This window comes from Melitaea cinxia, chromosome 1, assembly GCF_905220565.1.
Source record: "Melitaea cinxia chromosome 1, ilMelCinx1.1, whole genome shotgun sequence".
Classification (NCBI taxonomy): Eukaryota; Metazoa; Arthropoda; class Insecta; order Lepidoptera; family Nymphalidae; genus Melitaea; species Melitaea cinxia.
This window is the reverse complement of record NC_059394.1, coordinates 10,962,779-10,974,281: the sequence shown is the minus strand read 5'-3', so window position 1 is coordinate 10,974,281 and position 11,503 is coordinate 10,962,779. Positions and strand designations below refer to the sequence as shown.

The window sequence follows — 11,503 nt, the reverse complement described above, 5'->3', positions numbered from 1 at the left end:
GCCACCTACCCCACCCCAGCCTGCAAAATAATATTATTTATATAAATCAAAAAAGTCGTTTAGAAATATTCTTTTATCAATATTTTCAAACTCCTATATCTTTTGATGTATACAAAAAAAAAATTGATTTTTAATTATATAATTTGAGGTGAGCAATTTAAAAGGACAACGTATTTGAATTGAGCTATTGAAAATCTATCGATTAGTATCTTTTTTATTACGAATATCCGTAATTTTTTTGCTTCGCATCATTGTCTATGCGCACGCGCAGCGTTCACCTGTCTTATGATATAAACGTTAAATTTGTTCAAATTATTTATATTTATTTAAAAATTAAGGAAAGTGGAGCTGTTCCAAACTGTACTTGAGCAATTATAAATGCAACTTGAGCAGTTCTTTAACACGTTGAGCAATTTAAAATATTGTATACATCAAAAGATATAGGAGTTTGAAAATATTGATAAAAGAATAATTTTCAACGACTTTTTTGATTTATAACTAAATAATTTGAGGTGAGCAATTTAAAAGGATAACGTATTCGAATTGAGCTATTGAAAGTGTATCGATTAGTATTTTTTTTTTTACAAATATCATTATTTTATTTGTTCAAACAATTTATATATATTTAAAAATTAAGGAAAGTGGAGCTGTTCAAATCTGTACTTGAGCAATTATAAATGCAACTTGAGCAGGGTTTTAACACGTTGAGCAATTTAAAATATTGTATACATCAAAAGATATAGGAGTTTGAAAATATTGATAAATGAATTTTTTTCAACGACTTTTTTGATTTTTAATTAAATAATTTGAAGTGAGCAATTTAAAAGGCCAACGTAGTTGAATTGAGCTATTGAAAATCGAACGATTAGCATCTTTTTATTACGAATATTCGCAATTTTTTTGGCTTCCCATCATTGTCTATGCGCATCTGCAGCGCTCACTTTATCGATATAAACGTTAAATTTGTTCCAACTTTATATATTTATTTAAAAATTAAGGAAAGTGGAGCTGTTCAAATCTGTACTTGAGCAATTATAAATGCAACTTGAGCAGGGTTTTAACACGTTGAGCAATTTAAAATATTGTATACATCAAAAGATATAGGAGTTTGAAAATATTGATAAAAGAATATTTTTCAACGACTTTTTTAATTTATAATTAAGAGCCATTTCACAATTTTACGCTCTGCAAGTTTAGGTAAATTTGGTCGCATCGCGCGAGTCGTACGAGCCGCGCGATCTTTGTGCTAGTACGTATAGTGTGACAACCAAAAGACCATCGTGATCATTTTCTGATGTATAATAAAAATTATAACTATGGTATAAAATGTTTTTTACATAATTAATTTGTTAAAAATTTCAAGTATGTTATATAACAACAGTCAATAAATTTAAAATAAAATTAAAAAAATCAATTTTATGAAACAATTTTTTTAAATTGATTTAGTTTTTTCAGTTTACGAATGAATCTAATATTTACGATATGAATAAAAAAGCATTTCATGACATCGACACCGACAAACATATTAATTAACAAATAACAAGACAAACAGATTGAAATGCCTATTTGTATTGATAGTGTGAGAAAAGAAAATTAAATTATACATTTGTTTACAGAAATTATCATTATATTATTTTACAGTCATTTTCGTAATATGTTTATTTTATTTATATTTTATTATGAAAGTATCAAATGCGTTTTATCCGCTATAACAACAGGCGCTTGGCGCGTGTGAGCGAAAGAGACGGCTGCGCAGAATTTGGCGTGGACCTTACCTCTAAGAGCGCTAGCGCTCGACTGATTTACCGGGCTTGATGCGTGGCAATATATACTATCTTTTTATTATTTAATATAAAATGTATTAAAAATAATTACATCTTTTAATTATTTTTTTTTTGTATTCCTTAATGATGTAAGTTTACTTTGATGAAGATAGTTCGTTAAAATTTCATAGTTTTCTAAGAGAAATATCGCTTTTAAAATTGTACTTATTTGGAAAATATTCGTAACTTTAAATCTTTTTTATCGTTTAATAGAGATACAAATGGAATAAAAATCTATGATAGTGGACAACAAAATTATATTCCACATATTATGATATTTTTTTAAAATGGTTTCAACGTAGAGGTTATTGAAAAGTAGGACTTCAAAGTATACATTGCGACCGTTTACCCAGGGAGGAGGCTGATGAAAAGGTTAATAATTTAATACACATAATATAAATCAAAATTCTGATCCGACTATGGACTACAACAAAGGTTGCTCTATTATATTTCAAGAATATAAATTACATTATTGCATCCAACACTGAGATTAACGACGTCAAAATATTACAATTTCGCGGATTGTTACCGATTTTTGTGAAATGGCTCTTAAATAATTTGAGGTGAGCAATTTAAAAGGACAACGTAGTCGAATTGAGCTATTGAAAATGTATCGATTAGTATTTTTTTTACAAATATCAATATTTTATTTGTTCAAACTATTTATATTTATTTAAAAATTAAGGGAAGTGGATCTGTTCCAAACTATACTTGAGCAATTATAAATGCAACTTGAGCAGTTTTTTAACACTTTGAGCAATTCAAAATATTGTATACATCAAAAGATATAGGAGTTTGAAAATATTGATAAATGAATATTTTTCCACATCTTTATTGATTTTTAATTAAATAATTTAAGGTGAGCAATTTAAAAGGACAACGTAGTTGAATTGAGGAATTGAAAATCTGTCGATTAGTATTTTTTTTATTACAAATATCATTATTTTGCAGGCTGGGGTGGGGTAGGTGAGTTTTAATATTCATTCTACTCTATGAGCCTATGATCAATGTATAATCTACGCTTCAAGTTTTTAAGCTATAGCACTATTTACCTCTAAATTTACCTACTGTTTATTTATGCAAAATTAATTTAAAACACGAGATATAAAAATTGCAATCCAATTGTTCTGAATTTGATTTTGTTTTAATTTTTTTACTATTAACAAGGCTTAACTTTAAATATGAGCAAAAATAAAAAGAAAAGTTTGCCTTCGGCGGTGATTGATCTTACATCCTCATTTACGTTGGCCGATCACTGTACATTATCAGATACTATCATAGATCTCGCGAATGATGAATCTTTTGATTTGTCTGTAAAAAATAAAAATCCCACGAAACGTAGTTCAAATAACAGTACACCTGAGAAGGTAAATATTATTATAACTTTCTATAAAATCACAAATATATTATCTTAAGTTAATATGATAAAATAAAATGCTGTGTAAATTTATTTTAAATTTTTAAGATATCATTAAACCACTATAACAAAACAAAATATGAACCAAATCTCTTACTTTCTTCAATGACCTTTTCAAAGTATTTGAATAAACATTTAAAAGCTTTATTCTATTTTTTACTTTTTTTTTGTTAAGAACCTATATATTTTTTAATTTACCTTATGATTACTGTTATATGTTACAGACATCAAAGGTAACATCTAAGAAAAGAAAAAAGTCATCAAATAATGCCAGGGTTTGTCCAATTTGTTTGGATGAGCTAGGAAAAAATCCATTGTCTTCTACTAAGTGTGGTCATGTTTTTTGCCAATTGTGCTTAGAACAATCTTTAGCACTTGAGAAAAGATGTCCTACATGTAGACAAGCACTCAAAGGAAAAACAGCATATCATCCTTTATATTTACCATCAGAAAATTGAATAAATAATATATTAATTTCTAATCTAATAATATTTGCGGCCAGTTTCATTATTCAATCTATCTCTGAATTTGCTTACTAGAGATAGAGTTCTTCTTCTTCTTTAGGGTTAATGGTTTTCAATAGTGCCAAATGAGCACAGATGATTTCGCCAATGTCACGTGTGATAAGAAGAAGAAGATTAAGAATTTTGACATAAGCTCCATACAAATTGTGTCAAAAATCTATTGCTAGAAGGTAGAAGCTAAAGCTATCTATTGCTAGAAGGCAAAACCAGAGATAGATATATTATTGAAACCAGCCTTTAGAGTAGCATTGTGACTAAGAGAGAAATAAGGATGTAAGCCTAAGTTTCAGTGTTAAATTTTGTGTGAATATTAATTTTAGTATAATATCTGTCTATTTTAGTTTAATCTCTATGAAATTTTATCTATAACTTAATTTCATAAATAGTAATAGCACAGATACAGTGCCACAATTGCCGCCTGAAATTTAAGTTATTTTTCTATAAAAAAGCTAATCTTTTGCATTTTTATAATTGTTAAATTATTTTTGGGAATATTGTTTGAAATTGATTGGACAATAAACTCGTTATTTGTTTTTAATTATGCTAATTTTTATTTTTTTCAAATAAATAGTAAATTTTGTTTGCTTATTTTCTCCCAATTTGGATTTCTATAATGTGTATGGAGGCAGGATATGCAACACGGTTTTGTTAAGCCCAGTTCTAATGTTTCCAATCATACTCGTACAATATATCCAGAATTGATCAATTGATCTATTGTTTGCGAACTGATAAATTCCAAATGTGATTTATTTTAAATTGAATGGTGTGTGAGTAAAATGAATAATTTATTTCTTACGCAAGTATCATTCTTTAAGAGGACATTTAACATAAAACTATTGGTTTTTTCGATTACCCTTATTTTTCATTAAAACAAGGATATTCTTTGTAAAATTTCTATAGGTTTGTAATAATAGTAGTGACAAATATAAGAAATGTAGTACTTTCTTAAAAAGTGTACTTTTAAAACTTAATTTTTAACAATAATTTTGAATTAATTAATTATATTTGAATTCATCTAAATAATAATTAATTTGAAAGTGGCCATAATTTAACTTTTAATAATTTATATTCAAAATAAAAGGTTGTATTTATAAGAAAATGTATTTTATTTTCTTAACATGCTAAAGAATTTATTAATCATTAATGAATAATTACATTGACAATGTTTTTTTTAACATACAAAATTGTAAGACAAAAATAATCAGATAAGTACTTAAATTTTCCTTAACATTACTAATACTAAGGACTATTGTTTTTATGAGTAGTTTTCATTAGAAAAGCCATGCCATGCACTCTGAAATGTTTTTCTAAATCAATGTTATTATCAAACTTATCTCTACAAATTTTACATTGATTTTCTGTAACAGGTTCCTCTCTTGTTTCTTCATTGTTAGGCTGTTTTAAAAGAGCAGTCTCATTATAACACTTTTTTTTGTTTATGTACTCTTCAACATCAGCTATGCCATGTTCCAATATCAAGTGTGTTGAAAAAGAAGGTTTAACAACAAAGCATTGTCCACATTCAAGACATTGATATGCCATACATGGATCTCTATGAGTAGTTATGTGAATTTCAAAAGTTTGCTTATTCTCACAGTTAAAGTTGCATGTCTTGCAAACATACCCATCTATTGGAGCGAAATTATCAATAATGGTATTCAATGGAATCTCATTTTTCTTTTTATATAATTTTTTCTTTCTTAACAATATTTTGTTCTTTTTCACATTTGTATTTTTGCTCATTACATATTTTAAATTCTCTGCATTGTTACATAGGCTTAATGTTTCATTATCGATTTTTGTCAAAATAACTTTCAAATCTAAGCATTTATGATTCTTGTGAAATGTTGCAAAGTGGTTTTTAATTTTATCCCAATTGTCTCTTACCTTATACTTACAAAGACTACACACAATTGAATTTTCATTAGTTTGTGTACAATTATTATTATCAACTGAACATTCGTAAGGACATTCATTTGGCAATATTTTTATATTTTCATACTCACATCTATATAAGAAACTTCTTAAACATTTGTCACATTTTTTCAGTACACGGTAAAATCCATGTCTGACTGGTTTAGTTGTAGAGTTATATTCCTTCAAAATGTTTACTAAGAGGTTCTTCATATCATTGATGGCATGTTTATCAATATTGTGTTTAATCAGTGTTGATATATCATTACATATTAAACTACAAGACAAACATGGATAAATGTAATTATCAATTTGAACTTGAAAATTCTTAAAATGAAGATTCAAATGTTTATTAACTTCACTTTTTTGCACTAATTTATTTGTACAAATTTCACATCGAAAGCAGGTTACAAGTTTATCAATGTTGTTACATGGCAAATGTTTTTTAGATGGTTTACTATTCCATACTTTCAAACAGTCAATACACTTGTAAACTTTTTCCAAATGATTTTTAATATGCATTCTATAGTCATTTGGATGAAAAATTTTATAACATTGCTTTTGTTTACATTTTATTCTGGTGGTAGCTCTTATCATATTAAAACCATCACAATCATGATTATATGGATAAGAAATGGTCCTGTTAGACAAATGAATACCACATTCTGGGCAAAAAAAAGGAGGTACTTTCAAATGAATTCTTAAATGTGCTTTTAGAGCGCATATATTAGGTAGTGAAAACAAACAAACAGGACAAGAGTATACTATGTTAGTATATTTCGTGTAATGCTTTGCTCTATCTTTGTAGATTTTATCAGATCTATCTAAACTTGTCTTACATTCATAACAGACAATTATGTCTTTATCCTGTGGGTGAACGTCGACTTGTGAGTTATTTGGTAATGGCAAAGTCCAGTTAATGTCTTGAATTGGTAGTGGCTCAATTTTTATGTCACTCACATTAATTGTAGTTGTTTTAAATGCGTGAGATCTGATGTGAGATATCAATCTACATCTGTTATTGTTTATTATGATTTTATTACAGTGTCGACAATAGTATGTGATCTTCAAGGACTTACGGTTTATGTGATCATTGTAACTAGACTCAAAGAGAAATCTGAAACCAGAAGAATAATTGTTAGAATATGCATAACTAATGTTATTAATAATTATCATATACTCTTGAACCAAACCAACTTACTTATCACCGCAATCAGTGCAAGGAAATATTTTATAACCATTTGTAGGTACAGGAATAGTGTAATTTGGTAATGCTTTAGTAAATAAAATATTCTTTATACTTAATTTATCAGAGTTTCCTTCTGAACCCATGCTGTCCAACATTTATTTACCATAAACATCCACTACAAAAGTTGTAAAAAAAGCTTTGTTAAGTAAATTTTTATTTCTGTATTAAATACAGTGAATCAATGGATAGTATTTAAAGTAATTTTTACTGTGTTACTGTGATCTTTGGGAAAGTCTGAAAATGTGTAGTGTTGTCTCTTTTACTCTATGATTTCAGACAGCAATGTCTCCTTTTATCAACATTAATAACACAGAATTTTAGAACAAAATAAAGCAAACATTTCTAAAACGTATTCTATTTGAACAAAATTTTAATTGTATTATACTTAAAACAAATTTCCGTGTGGAATTTATGTTTGACACAAGAAAACAATAGTTTCGCCATTACGAAAAAATGTTTTAGTGCTGCCATTACTATCTACTTTCTCATGATTTTTTTTTAATAATACTTATGACACAGCCATCGTTATTAAAATAAAGTTATTCTTTCAACACTTTGTATCAAATTGATTAATTTATTAATAGAGAAACTACCACAAAAGACATTTATTTTCTTAACCCTTAAATGCATGAAGATGTATATATACATCAGTATTTTCTTTCTTACATAATTTCTAAACGGTAACTCAAACAGTATTTTTTACTTTTAATAGGTGCTAAAAATATCTATCTTAGTTTTTGAACGCAAGCTTTCATGATATAGCAGTTCACTTTTTTAAATTTCAAAATTTGACAGCTTGGCGCAACACTTTCAGATACACACTTTGGCGGTAAAATTGTAATGTCACACTAAATAGTATTATTACCTGCTAAAAATAGTTTACGAGAGGATAAAGGTAACCAGCAGGCCTAGCATGCGCGCCACGACAAAATTTTGTCTACCCCTTTTCTCGTATTATCTCTCTATGTCTACAGCAGCTAACATGCGTGCACGCGATACTCTTCTCGTTACGTCAATAGAAGAGATAATCATTAAATTTTAGTGATCTGTGATATTTATCTCTACGGAAGCTAACATGACATCGTAATTTTGTCGAATTTTGTCGTTTTAGGAAGAGAAACTTCTCGTTTTCAATATTATCGACGAGAAAGACGATAAATAAAAAATAAATAAAACCGGGTGCCTATTTTTTGTATACCATGGCGTTTCCTTATTATAATTATATAATTTCGGTATACGAAGAGCGGGAAATGCGAAAAGTCGAGTGAAGTGTGCCATATAATGACACAAAAAACGTATTTGCGCCCTGTTGCTTCTTATTCTAAATAATAATAATAATAATACTTTATTTCAGACCAAAGTATAAGTCCATATTGGGTTAGTACAACAAGACAAGACAACATTCAGAATAAAAAACAAAACAAAATATTTTAAAAAAATCAATAAGTAAAAATAAAATTAAATAGAATAAAAGTAAAATCAATAATCAAAAATAAAAAAAAAATTCAAAAATTCAAAAAATTTTAAAAATTAAAAAAAAAAAAAAACAATGCGTGATAGAATTACAATTATCTAATGTGCGACAAGATATAAAGCACAACACGAGCATATTGTTTTACATATATAATTAAATTCATTTACTTACGCCGTTTTATTATCCATATTAGATTTTTTAAATTAGATATACACTTTTTATCTTAGCCAAAAGGCCGAGAACATTGTTAAATAAAACATGTGTCACTCGTTTGAAATTATACAAACGTTGGCTCATCCCGGTTTGGCACGATTGGTCAATAACCTTGTAAATTCAACTTTACGACATAAGAAATAAGAATGATATTCAGTTGTGATTATGGTTGATAATGTTTCTCTACTCGACAAGGCGAAGTCTTCGGAAGAGAATTTTGTCTCTCGTAGTGCGCATGTTAGGGTAATCGAGAAAATACTCGATGTAGACATTATCTCTCTCTCTCGTCAAGAGATATCTCGTTGTATGCGTGCTAGGCCGGCTGAACACATTACATTTTTTTTTTTAGAATACAATAACAGTTTTTGTAAATATCAGCGGTATAATTGTGATGTAGAAATACATCAGTATGCAAAATAGGCAAGAAATAGTATTACTGTAGGTATAATATATTTTATTTTATTTTTGACTTATTTGTTACAGATACGTAATTTATTCATACGAATTTTATAATTATTTTTATTTTTGACTTATTTGTTATAGATACGTAATTTATTCATACGAATTTTATAATTTTTTTACCAGAATGTCCCGTAAAGTGGCAGATAGAGACATAGAAAAACTTCTGGCGGCTTTAGATGATGGAAATATTTCTGAGGATGGCTTGGAAGATGAAAGTGAAGATGAAGAAACCTTTTTCGCTAATGAAAGAGAAATAAATCGAGAGCTGGAAGACGAGGATGTAGAGGATCATGAAGATCCTATCTATAGTTATCCACCACTGGTTCAAGATTTGCCTGGCCCATCAAGTCAAATTATTATTTCATTACCCATGCAAGAAGATCATGAAAATGATGTAGAGTTTGATAAAAGGAAACTCATTTGGAAAAAAGACAGTTTGTTGTATGACGAATCGAAATTAATTCACAACCCAAGCACAACAGACTCTGCTATAACTGAACTTGATACACCATATAAATGTTTTTTGCACTACTTCACACCTGAGTTTCTTCAAAAAATTGTAGATGAAACCAACTTATATGCAGTACAAAAAAACCCTTCAATATCTTTCACTATTACTGTTGGGGAGTTAAAAAAATTCATGGGAATTCTTTTATTTATGTCAGTAGAGCATCTCCCTAGTGTACGCTCATACTGGCATTCCAAGTGTGGGTACGATCCTGTAAAGAGCGCAATGCTGGTAAATCGGTTTGAGATGATTAGGAGCTACTTACATTTCAACGATAATAATAAACATTTTCCGCGAGACCATTCCGATCACGATCGCCTCCATAAGATTCGACCTGTGATAGAACAGCTAAATACGACATTTTCATCAGTTGCAATAGACCAACGATTTTCGATAGATAAGCAGATTTGTTCAACTAAAATTGCACATTTCCTAAAGCAATATTTACCAAATAAACCTCACAAGTGTGAAGAGTATAAGCTTTTTGTTCTCTGTAATCTTATGGGATATGCTTACAAATTTGAGGTCTATTCTGGACAAGAAGAAAAAAAAGACAAACCAGCCGATGAGCCTGATCTCGGAATAACAAATAACGTCGTTATAAGTTTGGCCAGAGCTATACCAAGGATGAACAATTATATTGTATTCTTCCATAATTTTTACACATCCCTGCCTTTGGTAAATTATTTGAATAAACAGGGAATACAATGTGTCGGAACTATTCAGCAAAGCAGGCTACCGAATTGTCGACTCCCTGACAAAAAGGAACTTATGAAAACTTCTGTTCCGAGAGGTACATATGAGGAACTCGTTTCCCATTCAGACGGAGAAGACTTTTCGGCCACCGCGTGGAAAGACAATAAAGTCGTCACTCTTTTATCGACTTATGTTGGTGCTGAGCCGGTTGGAAACGTATCAAGATACGATAAGAAGGCTAAACAAAAAATTGACATCCCTTGTCCCAAAATTGTGCAAGAGTACAATATGCATATGGGCGGAGTCGATCTGATGGATAGCTATTTAGGACGCTATCGGATTCAAATAAAGAGCCGAAAATGGTATTTACGCTTGTTTTATCATTTACTGGACCTCACTACAATCAACTCATGGGTGCTTATGAAAAAAAATCTAACTGCTAAAGGTGTATCAAAAAAGCAACTGCCTAATCTTGGGGAGTTTCGTAATTGTTTGGCTGACACACTGTGTAATATAGGTATGCCTGGTGGTAGTAAAAGAGGGCGCCCTAGTACTTCCTATCTAGAACGCGAGCTTCAAATAAAAAAGCAAAACGGTCCGCAACATCCGCTCCCATCAAAAGATGTGCGCGTAGATGGATTCGAACATTGGCCTGTATTTGCCAATCGATTACGGTGCAAGGTGCCCAATTGTAAGGGCACCACACAATGGTCGTGTACCAAATGTAACGTACCGTTGTGTCTAAATCAGAGAAATAACTGTTTCAAAGATTTTCATTCACTGCAGTAAGCCTAATTCGAAGACAATCGTTCATAGAATAGTACTTAGACTACATTTTTAATAGTAACCGTAATGCATAGTGATGTAGATCTACATCAGTAAGTTTTTTTTATAAAAATATACTTTTTCGAATAAAAATATTTTTTTCTTTATTTTTCCCTTAATCTATATTTAGTTATCTACCTGGTTCAATTTATTGTATTCAAAAAGGAAAAAATCATGCATTTAAGGGTTAAAATTAATCTTAATTAAGTAGGTACCGATTCAGCCTATCGCTGTCTACTGTTGAATATAAAACTCACATATATATCTAGGTATCTGTTTCCCACCACATTGTGAAAATTGCTTGAAAATTGGCCTTTGCGCTGCTATGCCAGGTCTTAAGGCTAGTTTACACTTTGATTAGTGCGAGTGTAGGTGCTTAGCAATTGCGAGTGCAAATG

The 11,503-nt window shown here is 29.5% G+C and overlaps 3 protein-coding genes across 3 annotated transcripts; 2 read left to right on the top strand and 1 right to left on the bottom strand.

The window, feature by feature from the left end:
* The first annotated feature begins 2,812 nt into the window (after positions 1-2,812).
* LOC123669554 (E3 ubiquitin-protein ligase RNF4-like) lies at positions 2,813-3,713 on the top strand. The gene is made up of 2 exons (XM_045603158.1): positions 2,813-3,190; positions 3,465-3,713. The coding sequence occupies exons 1-2, from the start codon at positions 3,005-3,007 to the stop codon at positions 3,696-3,698; spliced, it is 420 nt and encodes a 139-aa protein (XP_045459114.1). The 5' UTR covers positions 2,813-3,004; the 3' UTR covers positions 3,699-3,713.
* A 1,157-nt stretch (positions 3,714-4,870) lies between these two features.
* LOC123669542 (zinc finger protein 532-like) lies at positions 4,871-7,010 on the bottom strand. The gene is made up of 2 exons (XM_045603147.1): positions 6,880-7,010; positions 4,871-6,795 (listed from the first exon to the last, which is right to left on the bottom strand). Exons 1-2 carry the CDS (start codon positions 7,008-7,010, stop codon positions 5,004-5,006), a joined length of 1,923 nt encoding a protein of 640 aa, XP_045459103.1. The 3' UTR covers positions 4,871-5,003.
* A 2,190-nt stretch (positions 7,011-9,200) lies between these two features.
* LOC123653627 (piggyBac transposable element-derived protein 2-like) lies at positions 9,201-11,069 on the top strand. Its single transcript, XM_045589624.1, has one exon. The coding sequence runs from the start codon at positions 9,201-9,203 to the stop codon at positions 11,067-11,069; it is 1,869 nt and encodes a 622-aa protein (XP_045445580.1).
* The last annotated feature ends 434 nt before the right edge of the window (positions 11,070-11,503 follow it).

Bases quoted from the DNA above. Each gene is read 5' to 3' on its own strand.
- LOC123669554 (XM_045603158.1), top strand. From the start codon at position 3,005: ATGAGCAAAAATAAAAAGAAAAGTTTGCCTTCGGCGGTGATTGATCTT. The intron at 3,191-3,464 runs GTAAATATTATT...TATATGTTACAG, and splicing joins ATAACAGTACACCTGAGAAG to ACATCAAAGGTAACATCTAA.
- LOC123669542 (XM_045603147.1), bottom strand. From the start codon at position 7,010: ATGGGTTCAGAAGGAAACTCTGATAAATTAAGTATAAAGAATATTTTA. The intron at 6,796-6,879 runs GTAAGTTGGTTT...TTCTGGTTTCAG, and splicing joins TGCACTGATTGCGGTGATAA to ATTTCTCTTTGAGTCTAGTT.
- LOC123653627 (XM_045589624.1), top strand. From the start codon at position 9,201: ATGTCCCGTAAAGTGGCAGATAGAGACATAGAAAAACTTCTGGCGGCT.